This window comes from Fukomys damarensis, unplaced genomic scaffold (genome assembly GCF_012274545.1).
Source record: "Fukomys damarensis isolate Sample0158 unplaced genomic scaffold, DMR_v1.0_HiC HiC_scaffold_4, whole genome shotgun sequence".
Taxonomy (NCBI): domain Eukaryota; kingdom Metazoa; phylum Chordata; class Mammalia; order Rodentia; family Bathyergidae; genus Fukomys; species Fukomys damarensis.
In genome coordinates this window covers 68,724,377-68,743,291 of record NW_022900916.1, presented here as the reverse complement: position 1 = coordinate 68,743,291, position 18,915 = coordinate 68,724,377, and the positions used below count along the sequence as shown (strand labels likewise).

Genomic DNA, 18,915 nt, shown 5'->3' with positions numbered 1-18,915 from the left:
AAACAATCTGTACTTGAAATATCACTTGAAGTTTAATTAGCACAATAAAAATGAATTGGAAAGCAAGAATAGCCAAAGCGGGATAAACCACTTTCCAGGCACTACTTCCTGGCCTAATAAGATTTGAAATCGGCACAAGAACAGAGCAAAGCCCAGCAAAGCTTCCAAGAGCCACCAGCACTGGCACAATGGGGTTCTGATCTTCAGCCTCACGGCAGCCTTCTCAGCACAAGAAACCTCAGTGGAGATGAGATGACCTGCTTCCCTTGCAGACAAACTGCATCAGGCGTCTTGAGCTTGCCTTGCTGGGAAAGGAGGTATATACCTACAGACTTCAGCAGAAAAGCATGAGGCATGCAGGGAAAAGGTGGACCTTCTCTAGGCAGGGGCTTTCGAAATTTTTATGTGCGTATGAATCACCAGGGGATCTTGTTTGAATGTAGCTTTTCTATTCCAGGAGGTCTGGGATGGGGCCAACAAATCTGCATTTCTAACAAGCTCCCTGTTCCACAGACCACAGTTTAAGTATCAAGGGTTTAGACAACGGATGCTGAATGACTACTCACTAGGTTTTTGTTTCTGTAACTATTATTCTTAGAACTACACAGGGACTGAGTATTCACCCGGTCCACCAAATTTCTCCCAAAGTGTATTCTGAGGAACTCTAATTCCTTGAGATGCTCTGTTGGGGGGTGGGGAAAGGAAGGGAGGGAGGGAGAGAGTAAGGGAAAGTGAAAAAGAGGGAGGTCCACAGGAAACTGGAGGCTCACAAGGCATACTGCCCTCTTAAACAGCTCTGAGAAGTCCTGGGATAAAGAAACCTACTTCACTTTCATCAGTCTCCAACTCTCCAAGCTCACTTAGCTACATTCCATTTGAGTAGTAACATCTTATTATTTTTCGGTTTAAAAAGTAACAAAATACGAAATCTACACACAGTGAAATCCAGATGTAAAATATATTTGAAGCTATTCATTTGATGATGGTAATAACATTAATAGCTAGTGTTTACTAGGTATCTAATACAACACTAGACTCCATCTTAAATATTTCCCACACATTTTCTTATTCGTCAACCTGAAAATCCTAGAGAGCAGGTGCTATGGTACCCACATTTCTAGGAGCTTATCCAGCACCCCAGATGAACAGCTGACCCATAGCTTTGAGTCCTGTGCTGGGGTCTCCCTGTCTGCATTCCCAGCCATGCGCACGCAAACGAAGTCTCCTGCAAGCCAACCATATGGGCTAAGTCCCCCACTCCATAATTCAGCACGTGTGGGACCCCTTTTCTAATAACTGAGAAACTAATATAGCTATGGTCATTTCTGATTCTCAACTTGAGGGGTCTAATTTAGGCTTCAATTTTTAGCATTCACCAAGAAGTCTGGATTGTGTTCTTTTTCACCTTGTTTTAGTGATTCTAGGCTCTGTTCGTTCATGTTGGGCCATCATTTGATGCATATGAAAACATTCAAGTAAATTATGATCTTGTCTGCTCTCTGTCTTCTCTCACTTCTATTTGTGCCTATGTAAAGAAATTTAAATGAACACTTGACCTCTCTGTCAATTCTCTCTCAGCAGCACATTAAAAGCCTGTAACTTCCCCTCTACTCTCTATCTTCCTGGCATACATTCTAATATCTTTGTCTCCTAAGCAGATATTTTCCACAACTAGGAATGAAGCCAGAATAACCTGACCTATTTAGAAAGAACAGCTATACACCTGGCTGGGAAAATAACAGAAAATTAGCAGAATGGCTTTCAAAGCTCAAATTGGAAATTGTGATTCTAAGCTTACGTGAACCAGCCAAGTCAAGACAGTGACAGTTACCATATTACTTCTAAATGCAAAATTTAAGCAGCAGGTGACAGATTAAAAAAGAAGAAAAGAAATTGCTTCATTTGGCATTATAAAAAGAAAAAAAACAATCTACTGTGTGGTTTTTCTCTTTTTCAGAAAATAAACTCTTATCTCTAGTAAATGTAAAGCAAAGCAATATACTAAGGTATACCTTAGGTTTTTCAGTAAGACAAAAATCAACCTAGTTAAGAAGTTATACCAAGCTAAATCTCGCATGTGTATCAGAATAGTATCCTTTTAATTTGGAATGCTAACAAAGTAAAATGACTACCAGCCTATTTTCCTTACTTAAACATACGAGCAAAAGAGAATGTCTACAGATCTGCTAAACAGATGTGTGTGCTACAAAATATGGATGAAACAAAAAATAAACCTTAAAAATAAATCATTAAATCAGTTTAATTCAAGAAACTAAGCCCTCCTGCTGGTACCTGCTAGGCAAAATGGCCCTAACCCCACACCCTAAATGGCTCTTCCCAGCAGATAAGAAGTCCCTCAGGGGAAACAATGACCCAACTTTCCCACCACAAAGCTTTCCCACTTCTAGTCCCTCCCAATGGGAAATCCAAACCTGCTGATAGATTTAAAGCTCACCTCTGGCTGCAGCTAAACATCTGCCTCCACTGTGCACCCCCCCTTATGACCCCTTGCCCATATAAAACCTCACCCAGCCAGCCCCTCCCCACTGCTCTAACCATTGCTCTAGACAGCCCAGCACCTGTGCTCTACACCCCGTTCCCCTAACAAAAGTCTAGTTCCGGGTGTTCGTGTCTTCGGTTCAATTCCCATCCTCTCATGACCTACGCTGTCAGAGAGTATTTTGCCGATACGTCTTAAGCAATCTCTCCACTAAGTCTGCAGACTGGAAAAGCAGAACATTAAAATTATCATAAACACCAGGAGAACCAAGTCCAGTGTCAGTGTGTGGGGCCGTCGAGGGTATTTTATACAGCCATGGCGTGGTTCCTTGGCCCTCAAGCAAGCTTTTGCCTTATACTCACTGTGGGGCCATCACTCTCTACTGGTTACTGGTGAGACGGGTGGAGGAACTATTTTGATATGACCCCAAGAAGTGCTACCTTCCTTGGGTGTATCTGCCACCTACTTAGAACAGAGCGTTTCACCCACTATTAACACTTCCTGAAGAACCTCTCTTCCAGCAACATTGGAACTGCAGTTACAGGATTATAAAAAATTGAAGCATAAAGTTCACATCTCCTTAATAATCCCATTTACTCAGGAGAAATGACTGAAAAGTCTGCACTGCACGATGAACCTCCACTACCAACAAAGTGTACAGGGACGGAGCAGCACGACTGCACAGTACTAGGTAATAATAATTGCACTGAAAACACTCAGGAAGTAGCAGGGACTTTCTATAGGGATTCAGGAATCAGCATGACTGAACAAATCTGCTTTCCTCCCTAATACTTATGTAATCCCACCTCTGTCACTCTTTCATACCAGTTAATGTGGAAGCTATAACAGCGTGTTTTGTTGGCTTGCAATTAATAAAATGTTTTTTTTAAGATTTTTAAAAAGCCTTGTGCATAGCTGGGTGTGTGCCTGTAATCTTAGCACTGGGGAGCCTGAGGCAGGAGGATCACCTGGAGTTCGAGGTCAGTCAAGAATAGTAAGAACCTGTGGAGAGCAAGAGAGAGAGAAAGGGGGCAGGGGAGAAGGAAGGAGGAAGGGAGGGAGGAAGGAGAAAGAGAGGAGAGCTGGGGATTTAGCTCAGTGGTTCCACTGCCTGCCTCGCAAGTGCAAGGGCCTGAGTTCGATCTCTGGTACCAAAGAAAAAAGAGAGAGAGAGAAGAGAGGAAAGGACCGAGGAAGGAAGGCGAGGACTTGTGGACAAATAGTCCACATCTTGTTTCACAGTATGAATACACTTAGTCGCCTGCACCAGATAGGAGCTGTTGAAAAAAATGTTGTGAGGCATTTTGACTGCGGTGGAAATGGGGCAGTTAAACCTCCCAGCCAACGAGCTTAATTAACGTCTCCAAATTAAAGGAAAATGAACAGATTCGTTCGCAATGAAGACAGAAATGTCAAAGGAGACAGCAAATGTCATAATATGGAAAAGATTGGCTAGAGTAATATGTTAAACTTATTTTAATTAACTGAAACAATTCCCCACATTCTATGAAAATCTGGTCTAACCTGTTCATTAATATAACACGATCCATGCATGTATTAATGGATCAATTCAGCCAACATTGGTTAAGAACCTATTACATTTATTGGGAACCATAAAGGATGCCTACGAAAGGGAAGCACTAAAAGAAAAGATATCCCAGTGGCTGTCTGTTATTGAAATGAAAGGAATACCAATGGCACACTGAACGTAGGACCACAGCCAAGGGCAAATCAGTGGTTTACAATGATGAGACGCACCCGACTGTGCTCTCAGCTGATTCAGTCATCTAAAAAGTTTCATAAAAGAAAAAAGTGTAGAAAGAACACAGACTCCTAAAAGGTATGCTTAAATACAATGGATGTGTTGTAAAAGCACATTTAAAAGAAAAACTCAACTGATCAGGAACCCAGCATTTTAAACAAGATATCTAATTTGAAAATGTTAGTGTGTTATTAAATGATTTCCTCAACATGGAATTTCAGAGAAAAATTCTGAGTCCAATACTTTAGCCATTGTTCACCCTCTACACCCCGTCCCCCTAACAAAAGTCTAGTTCTGGGTGTTCGTGTCTTGGGCTCAATTCCCATCCTCTCATGACCTCTGCTGTCAGAGAGTATTTTGTTGATATGTCTTTTTTTTTTCCTGTGAAGTTTATTGGTACATTGGAAGCAAACAATAGTTACATTTATCATTGGGATCTTGTACCTTTTTATGATACGTCTTATGTGTGTGTGTGTGTGTGTGTGTGTGTGTGTGTGTGTGTGTCTTAAGCAATCTCTCCACTAAATCTGCGGATTAGAAAAGCAGAACATTAAAATTATCATAAACACCAGGAGAACCAAGTCCAGTGTGAGTGCGGGGGGCCGTTGAGGGTATTTTATACAGTAACGGCACGGTTCCTCAGCCCTCAAGAAAGCTTTTGCCTTATACTCACTGTGGGGCCATCACTCTCTACAGCAGCCGGTTACTAGTGGTGACTGGTTACTCTGCTCAATTGTCTAACTTTTCTTTAAAGAAGCAAAGAAGGGAAATCATCATGACGAAAATTAATACATGACCAAACCCCAAACTGAAGCCTTCCCTTTCTTATCCTAAATGTCTAGAGGAGATAGAAAACAGTTTTTAAAAAGATACAGCATTGATGGCTAAGAAACTATGAGAAACCCCAAATAAGAAAAAAGCAGGAGAATGGAATAAAGGAAAAGCAATAGTGCCACAAATGGACATAGGTACACTCTGTGCAAAACAGGGAGGCCCTGGGCCAACCCATAGCAAGAGGGCAAAGATGGCGGCACTGGGCAGCGCCCACCAAGGCCAAGCCACAGAGCCAGCGGTAGGAAAACAGGAGACCGTAAGAAGAGTGGTCTCCAACATTAGCCAGAGGAGCAGCCTCTTGTGGGAACGTCCCAGGGAAAATCTCTATGAGTTTGGAACCTGGAATTTTTGACTCAGCCAGCTTCAGTGAGAGGCAAAAGTACAGGCTGATTTTCTAACAGGCAAAGGATTGGAGACTTTTTTTCAATTTCTCTGAAAGGAATATTAAAACATAAATAGCAGCAAAAGGAAAACCACTTTAAGAGGAAGTCATGGGTCGCAAAAGTCAATGAAATACAAAGAAATAGGAAATCTTCATAAAAACAGCATGGTTATCTAAAAATAAAATCCCAGATAATAAGAAGTTCAAGATTGGACAGAAGAATCACAGGGAAGAAAAAATACTTTTTCTTATCCTTTAAGCATTACCTCTAGACACATGCACAAAAATATATGTCAAAATATGTGCAATACATATTTTGGCCTTCCATATTTTTCAAAAAATAGAAAGAAATATATTTTACAATTTTCAAGCAATTAAGGAAGACAAAGGACACTGTGGATGAAAATAAAGGGGAAAAAGACTATAGAAAATAAGCAAAGGATACAAAGAAGCCATTCACTGATGCTAAACACCATCCAATACATCCATAAGATACTCAATAGTAATCAGGAAAAGAAAAGCTGGAAAGCAGTGAGAACATCTTTTAGAGAGACAAAATAAGAAGTTTTCAAATACCTATATAGCATTTCTAAGGAGCCTAGAAATAGATGCAGTCAAATTTTCGTTCATGAAATTTATAAACTAAAAATCCTGTACAAAAGTGTTTGAACTTGTTCTATGTACAAAGATCACGAGTAAGGATGCATGTGGAAACATTATCTAGTAATAAAAATGGAAAATAAGATACCACCAATGTGGTACATTTAATGTAATCAAGGCATAGTCTCCCATGTATACCACACTTCGATTAAAAAGAGTATGATAGACCCGTGGCCTCTGACTCGATATGGTCATAAGGAAGAAAAAGGGAAGCTTTGTGCGCAACACGGGAAATTATTCTTATAAGAAAATGTGTCAGTACAATCTGTACAATTATAAATAAATAAACACACTGAAAGAAAATAACAGGAAAAGAAAAGTTTAGAAACACAAAAGCGGCTTTTAAAAAGTATGTCATTCACCTGGCACATTTTATAATACTGCTGTTTGAAATGAATTATGGGTGTTACAAGTGCAACCATTCGGTATTAATGGACAATAAAATCTGAGCCAGCCTGATCGTGTACTAAGAGTCTCATTCTCATACATACAACTCATTGAGATATTTATAGAATAAAGAAATAACAAGTTATTGAAAATGTGAGTAGAGGGTCTCTCCCTGAACTACAGTGGCCCATTGGCAACGCATGAGATGGGGTCACCACCTGCACGGCACGGAGCCAACACAGCCAAAACTGAGCACCGAAAAAAACATAACTGGTTTCAGGCAAGGGCAGAGGAGACACCTGCTAAAGGCAGCTTGTGAAATGAGAGTCAGCTATTCTCTCTCTCCCCCTCCTTGGCTGCTGAACGAGTGTGGCCACCACACGGGCCAGGTGATTTCACAACGAATTTCACGTCCCCCTAGGTGATTTCTCTCAACGGTACGAATCTGTACCAGAACAGAGAAGAGCAATCAGGAAAAGATATATGTTAAAAGTTGGGTTGTTTTTTTTTAACTGTCAGTTAGCAGAGAGAGAGCTGAGAAAGAGAACAAAGCCCATTTACCCCCGTGATGAAACCAAAGGGCTCCGCTTGTGACAAAATTCCCTGAAAAAGGTTTTATTTTCTAGGGTCCTTCAGGATAAGAAACAAACACTCAAATTTGTTTTTATTACATCAAAAATAAATGTGCACCTCACTACATTTGTAATTAATGTGCATTAAGACTAAGTAGCAGGTATATTTTGTCAAATAAAAGTGGACCTTGCCAAAAACACTCAGTTGACTGTGGCTAATACAAATGCCTGTACAGGAAAACCAGGTTTCTCATGGCTTTCTGCTGGGTCGCCAGCCCCTAGCCCGGAAGAGCAAACAACTGTCTGCGACTTCGTTAACTGGTTGATTAACTGATTAAAATTTCAATGAGGAAGAACCCGCTTTGGTAGGTATTGCGGAGCTATGTCAGAGTCAGGAAAGTCCTAACCAGAGGTCGACTTTTTCCCTTTCCTGCAACGCGCCAGCTCTTGCGTAGAGCTGCAACTCTGCCATACGGTGTCCTTTTAAATTCTGGAGTTGAAAACACTGAGGAGAGGAGCAGAGAGCAGCAGTAAAGCAGGAGGCTCTGAACCCACTCCTAAGGACAGGCGGGTGTAAGGACAGATGTGGGCACCACATCAAGAGCCAAGAGACACGGACAGCTGGCAACGTGACGAGGTTCGGAGAATGCGCTGGGCGAACTGCGGCGATTCACGCTGCCGAGCGTTTCACCATGCTGAGATTGGCCCCTGTGCGTGGCCTGGGCGCCAACCAAGTGGAGATGTGACCTGCATGGGAAACTCTCGCAGCGGGTAGCTTTTGGATGGACAAATGACTAGACAGATGGATGGGTGGATGGGTGGATGGAGTGATAAGCACTGTATTTTTTTCTCTAAGCACTTTTAAAGTCTTCCATTTAGAATCAGTATTCTACTTGCAAAGAATACTACCGATAAAGTTGCTCCCAGTTGGCTTCTCCACATTGCACATAAATGTCTGATTCACTGGAGACATCAACAGCACACTATACAAAATTGGGGAGTGGTAATCCTCCCAGACTTTCTACCACAACAAGGCAATTAGAAGAATTAAAAGCAACTAGAACTCATTGATTTAAAAATAAATTACCACAATTGGGTATCTGCAGGTTTGCCAGGGGAATGTTCTTGCTGCTTTCATTTAGGCAGTACAAATCCTGAGTTTCTGGACTGGATTTAGTCTCTTGGAGCGTCTTGATCCACATAATGTCACAGGAGCATGTGAATGGATTGCCCACCAGGATCCTACGTGGAACAAAAACAAAACCCAGTCAGGACAGTTGTGCTGTCACAGCCAAGCTGGTGCTCATGAAATACTATAGTACGAGTTCTTTCTAACCAGCAGCATGCAGAAGGCACACCCACTTTCAAAGGACAACGGTACTTATTATTCATTCACTTAGCCAATAATTACTGAGTTGCCATTATATGCCAACACTGTAGAAGTTAACGAAAGCAAAGTGATGGTAAACTTGCAGAACAATGGGAAAAAACACGATAGGAACAGAATGGCTACTATAGAGAGTAGGAAACGATGTCTCATCATCTGTGGAAAATCAGACATCTTGGTACTACAGCGTTTTTAAACAGAACTTAAGTGAAAATGCCAACATAAATTTTCAGAAATACCAACATCCCTATTACTGACCAGGCTAGAAACTCAAGCATGTCAGTTTGAAAGTTCAGATTTCAGTGGAATATTTTATCTCAATTTAAATACAACTATAAGTAGATATCTAAAACAGGTGTGAGTGCTGGAAGTGGGCTCTCCCGGCTCTCTGCACTATACAACCCAAGTCTGTTTCATTCATGCAAGAAAGTTCAGAGGGACAAGGTAGATGGAAACTGCTAGATCTCCCTCCCTCCCTCCTTCTCTCTCTCTCCCTCCCTCCCTCTCTCTCTCTCTCTCTCTCACACACACACACACACACACACGCACACATAGTGCAAGCCCAGGTTTCTGAGGGCAAGGTGCTGAGCTCCAGAGTTAGTGCAAGTGTGCAGCCCTCTGCTCCAGGGACGTCTGCAAAGCCAAAGCCATCGAGGGGTAGGCCTCAGCCACACTGCCGGACTCCTGTGGTCCATGATGGGTGAATGAGGAAGTGGTCAAAAGTAAAATAAAAACCACAGGAAAAAAATCTTTAAATGCTTATTTATAATACTCAGTGGCCTATTTAAAATGAATCCCACTTATGGTAATGAGCCCTTAAATGAGCCTATTTAAAATCGTTCCATAGACTGCCTGGCAATACCGCAGTGCTTGAGATTTCTTCGAGGACAGGACCTGGGCTTGGCCGTGCCATTTACTCCTGTGGTTTTCTGGTTAGGTTCTAAGAATCTCTGATCCCCAGAGATGTTTCTGTGAGTTTCTTTGGGGAAAATGTGGTCCTGGTAGACTGGTTTAATTTGTGTCTGTCTGATCGCCAGTACGTATCCCACCAATACCGAGACAGGGTTTGACACGGTGAGAAATGGAATGAAGTGCTGAAGAGACCCACATTGTTTAAACCCCAGTAATCCAAGATGCTTCCTAGAGCTCTGAAAACATAGAAACCTAGAATCTTTGTCAAAGGAGGGTTATAATTAAATCAGCAGATGACACAAAGCAGCAAAAGGGTGCTGTAATCACGAAAACGGCAGTGTTCACATGACCACACAAGGCTGGCAGGCAGCCGGCTCCTTCCCCTGACCCACTGAGCACACTTCTTGCACAATGACTGTCACGGCGCCTTCCACCACTTCTGTCTCTCCTGCTGGAAAACAGAATCCTCGCCACAGAAACTGCTGTCCTCAGAGATCCATGACCTAGTCATTCTGATACGTAGCAAATACACAGTTGACCTTTATTCAGTGACTAGATTTGATATGCTACAGGGAGAACAATGAGCCATGGATTTGGAATGAAACTTAATTTTTAATCCACCCTGTAAATATTATGCTTGGAGGTTCAACGTTTTCACACTGAGTTCTTTAAATTCTGTATTATACATCTTTCATTTTTCATGTCTATATCATATGTCATACTGTAGCCCATAAATATCTAAAATTATGTCTTAATTAAAATTATCTTTGAAAGAATAAACATGAATACTCCACTTCCCTGAATTCAGTTTATTCCAAATAATTGGCAGTCATCAAGGCTATCACCATTTAGTCCCTATGCCACTCTACTGCTAGTGGGTCTTTAACTCTGCCCAATTTTCTCATGAATAAGAATGGATTTTCATGAAAAAGATGCCAAGATCGGGCAACACACCGCAAGCAAAAGTCACTTCCTGACATCAAAAGCCGTGACCCTTCCGGCCACGCGTGCACACAGAGCGTCCACCTGTGCTCTCTCAAGCACTGCACCAGCAGGAATGGCAGCAGCTCCTATCTGCTCCACCGTGACAGCACCAAACACTGAGCACTCTTGGAAATGCTCACTGTTAGTCATCAACACATTTCAATGTTTTTCCTACCATGTTAAGCGGAGGAAATTAGGACATAAGGATAAATATTGAACACAGTGGCAGACCTAGAAGAAAATCTCACTAAGACGGTGAGGGAGGGAGGAAACCTCTCCTCCAACATTCACAGCGCCCAAGCTGGCACTGAAGGACAAAGCTGGGACCACTGTGGCCATTGTCATCCCCACTCTGACGAGTTTGCTTTTATTAGGGTTCAGACACAACAGAAACCTAACAGACACTATGAGACACAGATCTATCTTAATGCAAATCCCTCTGCTTTTTAATCTTAACCCTCCATTGTAAGATAAATTATTTATATGAACATAGCATTTAAATTTATCATAAATGATATGTCACCATTGGGATTTCTATTTTGATACTGAATTACGTTTTCCTGAGTGAATGAAAGAATAAGAAGCCAAAACTCAAGAAACTTTCTCAGGAATTCTAATGTAGACATGCAACCTCACGCATGTAAAAATAGCAGTAATTATTTCTTTCTTTTAAAACTTTCCCCCAAACATCAAACAAAATCATTACTTACAGCTCAGATAAGTCAAGGTGACGAAAATGTTTCCTAGACAAACTCGTCAGTTTATTTCTGGTGAAATTGCTGAAATGAATCAAAAACATTTAAGAGTGACTTTAAAAAGTTGCATTTTAGAAGAAATGTTTCCAGATAAAAATTTTGTTTTCAAAATATAAGTTTACTTTGTCCTGGATGGTTCAAGCTTTATTTAGACCCCATCCTGCCTCTTTTTCACCTGGAATAACAGCTTTGCTATATTCCCTATCTTCCCCGTAGTTTCTGCTTGTTAGGGAGGAGAGAGTATATATTTTGTGTGTATGTACACATGCTGTTAGTCCCTTTTTATATGTGCATTAAGAATCAAACTATATGCCTCATAGAGATCCTGACTTTTGGAAAAAAACTATTAGAAGACCAAGTAAAATGAATAAAATTAAAATTATAGGCTCACTGGGGGAACAGATGCTTTAAACAACCTTGTGAATTTAATACGGCATTGCAGGAAAGAACACACTTACTGACTGATAGATTCTGGTGAGACTATACGTGCCCTAAATAAGCTAATAATCTTACGATGAGAGTAGGAAAAATTCTAAAAACAAGAAATACATCAGATTTTATCCTGAACTAGTTTAGCAATGTACAATCTTGAGATGCAAAGCAACAAGACAATGAAAAGATGGTATATTTGTGGTTAAAAAATAGTAATGAATTTCCCAGCACCTCCCAAATCATACTTGGACGGTCATATTTGATGGATGAGAGCTTCCAATGTTTAAGGCCATGATACCCTTGAGATGGGAAATTCACGGTCACAGGTCTGGCAGTTCATTCACTCTGGGAATTTGTTTACTATTTGAACTTATTTAAAGTGTGTCCAATACTTGGGCCTCTGGACATAAGTAAAACGAGTGTAAAACAAACAACAACTGTCACAAAAACAGCCAAGTCTTTGACCAACAAGAGCAAACCCATGAAGTTTTTAGTGTCTTCTTCCTGCTCAGGGAAGCAAGCTTGGACTTTGAGTCGGATGAAACATGATCTCTGAGGTGACAGCAATCCTGTTCCTCCCCTAAGGCCAGACTGTTGTGTCAGCTGGAGGACATCATCGGGGGAAGTGTCCTCATGTGTCTGGCGGTCACTGTCAGAGAGGCTGAAACCAAGGAGCTATGCATGAGCTAAGCGAGACACCTGAATAAAGAATTGCCACCGTGGGATCTCACAATTCAACAACTTGGCCAAAACCTGCCTACAGCAGGCTCCTCTCCTTCTCTCTATGCCTGCACCCCTTTCCTCACTCTGAGGGCAAAGTGACCCCCCCACAGGGCGTTAACACCCACTGGGAAGTGTGAAAGGCGCACACAGAAACCTCTCCTCTTGGAATGTGAATTAAGAATGGATTTCCCTGGCATACACAATGTTGAGAAGTCAACCTGCCTGTCTTTCTTTCCCAGTTCTTACTGGAGAAATGTTTTAACTTCTATCAGAAATCTCCATCCTTCTGCAAAAAAAGAAAAGAAGGAAAAAAACCCTGCTCTTCCTCTACCACAGAAAGCGGGAGGGGGCTGGAAGCAAAGAAAGCAGACTTGAACTGTGCACAGGTCCCTGTCAGCAAGCTGGCTGCCACCTGCCAGGAGCAGCTGCCTCTGTCCGGCTGCCAGCAGCGCAGCACAGCGCAGAGCACGTCATGGGCCAAAGAACAAGATGAGCTTTATGAACCGTACTTATTACTGGGGCAAAAAGCCAAAAAGGAGGAAGAAGGAAGGAGAAAAAAATCAGCCATCCACCTACTGTTTGATTATAGAACTTTAAGGAGCTAATTGGCACCTCGGCAAAGCCCCTGGAAAATACTAACACTGGCTTTTCTCATAGCCCCGGGGCTCTGTGGGTCTGAACAGAAATTAGAGGCACCAAGAGATACACTGAAGGATCGGTCACTGGGGCTCTGGACAGTCAGAAAATATCACTGACGTGACAGGGCGGGGAGAGGAGTGAGGAGACCCAATGTGCCTTTTACCGAAACCTGGGATGAAAGAGACTGATCTTGTGCATGTTTTCATGTGGTTGGGAAAACTCAAGGAAATAATCAATATACCTGAGGGGTAGAGAGAAAGATTTCAACCCACATTTCCTTCTCCACTCCCTGGCACCCCTGCATGTTGATAGCTGAGTCAAGATGCCACATGAGGAGTCGGGGAGCAAGCTGGTCCCCAGAGCCCTCAGTCATCAGTTCAGCTGGACAAGGAGACACCCCACCAGGTCCCCTACGCCTCCCTGCCATTCTCAAGAGCAGACTCCTCAACCTAATCCCATATCTTGGCAAACAGGAACCTCTTCTGCCCAGTGACTATGTGAAGCTTACTGACATCGGGCCACTTTATGACTGCTAAACACTTACCTAGTTTTATTTCAGCTAACTACAGAGCTATGAATGTCAGTAGAGATTTTTCCATTTGATCAGTGGTTGACTTCCCAAGAAAAATACCTCCTTGGGAAATGGGCACACAGTTGGCTCTATCCAGGTACAACTGTGTACCACATCTGTTAAAATTATTATGGAATATATCAAGGCAGAAGAACTATCAAAGTCTATGAAAAGTACAGTGAATCAGAGCCCACTGTTCAAGTCACAGCCTCAGGAGATGTGAGCAACCAACCCGTAAAATGTGGGTGCTGAGTAATGTGGGCCTAAGGTCATCCTTAATGAGAATACTAGCACTTAACCACTGAGGTCACCTATTACATCCAAGTGAGGGTGCTAGAGCATCCTGCCCTTTTCATCTACTCAAACTTCTCCTTCGTTTATGCTACCAGGCCCTATTCAGACAGACATCAAATTTGAACATGCTAGAGAGATGTCAAAAAGCTTAAAAGTGAAATGTGTTAATGAGGTTCCTTAGAGTTTTATCGTGTTTGTGCAGGGTGTTTTATATCTTAATTGTACAGACTTTATTTTTTTCCCCCAGTACTGGGGATCAAACTCAGGACCATGTGCTTCCAAGGCAGGCATGGCACCACTGAGCTAATCCCCACCCCTGTACAGAGTTTATCCTTAAAATGACTTCACCATTAATTCCACCTAAAATGTGAAGTCATGATATTGGTTTTATGAAATTAAGGATTTTCATAGTATCAACAAATCTCTACAGAATATACTGGCAATCTGCTCCCAGAGAATGACTTCTTTTATAATTGCCATGGAAATCAGTCAGGGAACTGTTCTCCCAAGGACAAATGTTATTAAGCAGGAATGGTTCTCTAATAGTACAAACGGCACACGTTTTATTTCCTGTGCTCTTGAAAGAACAAAGAGAGAGGTTAGCTAGCCCTTGAGCAACAATTCTACCACTGGGGCAAGTTCTAGAACATCCTCAGACTGATTTTGTGTATGAAGTAGGAATAAAAAAGGTCATTTTTCACAATCATCCAAAAATAAAAATCAAGTGAGATAACCCAGGTGAGCACTGTATGCAAGAACAAACGAATGCAGCTAACAGTCCTCGGGCAGGAACTCACACTAAACACTCAGGAGGCGGGGACACCACTCTGGGCGTAGGGGTCCAAGGGCTTTCTTCACATGGGTAACCTGTTTCATGAAGAAGCCTCTCTGCAAGGCCATCCCTTATCGGCTTAACTAGCATCATTTAGAAAATTTAGCATCAAAACATTCTTGTAGTTCCACTTGACATTCAGTCAACAAAGTATCAACCTGACCTCAGGGCAAACATTCCCTACTGTTAATAAAAGTCTGAACCTTTAGCCTGTCTCATCGTTGATTTTTTTCTCCATATTTATCCATCCATCATGGCAGGCTGTGGTGCAGCTCCAAAGATGGCCTTTTGTAGGGGGAAACAGCATTAGTAATTTTTAGTTCCATAAAAGTGCCTAGGCCAAGTCAGCTCCTTTCAGTTCCACTAGTTTGATGTCTTCCAGGAAGCATGTCTAATTCCAAGTAAAAAAAAAAAAAATTGAGGGCTCAGTACAAGGACATAGTTTTCACATCAGACTCCTTGCTGTTGGCCTATTGCTCTGTCCAAGATGGAAATGGACCAGAAATTCATGAAAAGGAATAAACAGGCTGTTCTAAGTACCCCTCTGGAGCCACTCAGAAATCAAACAAAATCGAAGCTAATGTTTCTAGGCTATTATCGCAGCTATACTAACTTTGAAAAAGGAGGTTCAGAGTTGGAAAAGAAGGAAAATAAAAAGGAGAAAACACTGAATAAATTGGATCCTGGTAAGCAAAAATCAGTTCTCTACTTACATGTGCTGCAGGTTGCTGTTTCTCAGAAACGCTTTATAAGCCACAAATTTTAATCCAGAATCCACAATTGTCCTATGAAAATACATAATTACATGTGCATTAGAACTAACCGGTGAATGCCCGCCTGGCTGAAGTAAAGCACGAGAGATCTCTGAGATAATGTGCACAAAGTACTCACAGGTTCCTCAGTCCCACGAAGGCTTCCACGTCATCTTCATTGATGATTTCTAGCCTCTTCTGATTTGCAATGAAACTGCAACAAAGCAGAGAGGCAACAGCAGTGACTCCGGATGCAGGTGGTACTAAGGAAGGTCAAGGAACTTCCACCCCAACCCCATACACCCCGGCCCTATCGTTTATCTAATACAGTGAGGACAGTAAAGCGCTGCAGGACTGAGAACAAATCATGGCAGACTAGGTTTCACGGCTTTGTATTTTCCGTCATCCTTGAGCACTCCTTCACCTGGCAGAGTCAGTTTTCCTCTCCTTCCAGGTTTCACCAGTGTGCCAAGGTGGGTGGCCCCTGGAAGTGTCCTCTCAGACACGTCCCACCCTTCGGGGACAGCCACGGGGTTGCTGGAGTGCTCGTAATGATGGGAAGGGCGCGTCCGGCTCAGTCCCAGGAGACACAGTCACCTCCTCCGTCCACCTCTTGAAACACTGAAGGCATCTCCCTTCCCTCCCACCCATCTCTCCTTCGCACCCTCCCTTCCCTCTCTCTCTTTCCCCACTCCAGCCTCTTCTTTTGCTGCTTTTTACAGTAATAAATCCAGTTTTTCCTCTGGGGGACCACATTTCACAAACCCCACATGCCCCAGTGTATTCTCTGTAGGAATCACTTCTCCGACCTACTTCTCAAACGGTCAAATGCAGAAGGAGACCACTGGCTCTGGCCAGACAGATAATTCTCCCATTGACCGTGATGGGCTTAGAGATCTGTATATAAACTCAACTCAGCCGACCGATGAGAATCCCCCCTAAGATTAAACAACGTAATGCTGGGACAGAGAGAGGGATTCTCTCTCCTTTACTGGGTTCGTAGCTGAAGCATGGTACAGGCCTGGGTTTCTAAGGGGAAATCTCCTGCCGTAAGGAAAGAGACCGTCTAAAAATGAGGTCAGCATACAGAAAGACAAGTGTTAAGGAGATATAAAAAATAACTACCACTTGAGTCTTTGGATCCAGCCATCTCTGAAGCTACATATCAATAACCAATGTATAATCTTTATTCTGTCACTTGCAATCAGTAAAGTCCCCATTAATGCAAACACACAGCTAAACTACTACCTTAGAATGTCCTATCCATTACCAGTTATAAAAGTACCTATCTCTTATGAATTTTCTTAGATCATAATTTCTGCAAAGACGAATAACTCCTAATACCATACCACTTAACTTGGCCCCTTGTATAAGACAGGTACTCTAAGGATGGATAATTGCATGGGTGGATGGACAGACAGTGAGTGGATGGATGGATGGATGGCTGGATGCATGATCAAACTGAAAACACTTGGGATTACAAGGAACTTGCAGAAATTTATGCTAGAATGAATCCCCCCCCTTTCCTTTTTGAGAAAACAGTTAGCTGATATATTTCTTAAGTTTCTTTGTTTTGTTTTTTGTTTTGTACTGGGGATCGAACTCAGGTCCTTGCCCTTGCAAAGCAGGCACCAGAATTACTGAGCTAAATCCCCAGCTGGCTGATAAATTTCAGTCAAGACACTGAAAACAAATAAGTAGCCCTGCTGTTAATAACCAATTAAAATGAAAAAAATATTAAGTGAGAGAGCACACAGCATCTATAGATCCCTTCTAACTAGTGGAGAAAGTAAAGTGATTGCAAGACGTACAATAAGGATTTGGGCAAATTAAAAAAAAAATTAAAACAAAGAAAAAATTCTCTCATAGTACAAATTACACCAAAGAGAAATAATTTTAAAATGATGCAACCAACACTATCCCCAGCTACATATAAAAGCAGCTTTCAAGACAGGAGGGCAACTACCTCTCAGAGATCTTGGTTCTTCCAGGGCCTCACATTTCAGCCATGTGCAAGAAGGAAGCCAGGAAAGTTAGTAACAGACAATTCCCTCACTTCAGATACAGAAGAAAACATTTTAAGACTTGCACCAAATGTTCAATTTTCAAGTTTTTATGAATATTTCAAAATCACCATACTTTAGAGACCATCTCTCAGATTCTCACCGCACTCGCACTTTCAAGAGAGACCAAAGTGATCTCATTCTTCCAAATAACCTCAGAATAAGAACGGCATTCCTGGGAGTCCTGAGTCCTTTCAACACTTTCTCGTGCCGCTGGATAGCTTCCTCTGGAGTCACCTTCAGGTCATCCCTCCTCCCAAGCGCGGGGCCTATCACTTCTCAGAAATCGCAGAGAAGCCTGCATCCCCCTCTAGGAGCATCACCCTGTGTGCTCCAAGCTTAGGACAAGTGCCTGGTGCTCAGGAGGTACCTGAACCACCCCTATGGCACAAAGCACCATCTTGACTTGCACTTTTCTTTCAGTTATTTATTCTCTTTATTTTACTTCTCTTTTATTTTAACCCGATTTTTAAATCACAAACTTTCAGACTGTACGAAACAAAATACAATGATCCAACAAACAGACATAGAATAAAAGTCAAAGTAGAGACATCAGTGGGGCCAGCACTTAGGTTTCAAAACATAACATACATTTTAGGAAAGGGCAAAAATTTAATTCTAAGCTTGTTGTCATCAATATCCAAGAAAAAGAAATAGAGTAAGTTTAGTCAGTGATAAGTTCACAATATTCATGAGATGAAAATAAGCCAGAGAGATGTTAAGCAACGCAAAGCACGACTATTCTTGGCTGTGGGATCAGACAAGAGATTTGATTGAAGAACCGTGTAAAATTATGAAATGTGGTCACAGAGAATTCTCCCCCACAGCAGAAGGAGAATGCTCTTGATAAGCTTTGCTCCTGGTCAAAATGGAAATGCCAGACGAGGAATGGAAACTGAGGTTGGAAAGGGCCCCTCCAACAGCAGAATCCGAAGACGCCCCTCCTAGGCTGCGCCTGTAGAGATGTCCACACTGTGGCTGCTAGGCTCTAACCCGCCAGGAAATCCGGCCCCTAAGAAATGCCTTAGCTATCATAAAGAAGGAATCATGGGTCTAGAAAGGAAGCCAGTGAAGTTACTAACAAGCAATTCACAGAGGGAAAACCTCCACACCAAGAAACATGTGAAGACTGCTCCTCTCACAAGGAATCCGAAATGCACTGGGCTGACAAAATGGGTAACATCTGGCGCTATGAGGCATTTCTAAGGATGTGGGGGGTTCTCTTACCTTGTTGGAGGGAAAGTAAACTGGTGTTACCACTCTGAAGAGCATTTTGTCAGGATCTTGGAAAATTATAATCTGGTACCCTTTTAGCATAGCAAATCTGTCTCTATGTATTCACCCAAGAGATGTGCTCACGTGCACGAAGGGGAGAAGATACAAGAACATTCACTGTAGGGCTGGGGATTTGGATCAGCAGTTCTGCCGCCTGCCTTGCCAGCGCAGCAACCTGAGTTTGATCCCCAATACCAAA

At 42.2% G+C, this 18,915-nt stretch overlaps 1 protein-coding gene across 10 annotated transcripts in view; it reads right to left on the bottom strand.

Annotated features, from left to right (window-relative positions):
• Ntrk2 (neurotrophic receptor tyrosine kinase 2) overlaps positions 1–18,915 on the bottom strand; it is a 385,092-nt gene that overhangs the window by 341,241 nt on the left and 24,936 nt on the right. For all 10 annotated transcript variants that reach the window (XM_010605519.3, XM_010605520.3, XM_010605518.2 and 7 more), the window contains 4 exons: positions 15,518–15,592; positions 15,340–15,411; positions 11,091–11,159; positions 8,185–8,339 (listed from right to left, as the gene is read on the bottom strand). In XM_010605519.3, coding sequence (XP_010603821.1) covers positions 8,185–8,339; positions 11,091–11,159; positions 15,340–15,411; positions 15,518–15,592 — 371 coding nt within the window. The remainder of the gene's footprint in view (positions 1–8,184; positions 8,340–11,090; positions 11,160–15,339; positions 15,412–15,517; positions 15,593–18,915) is intronic.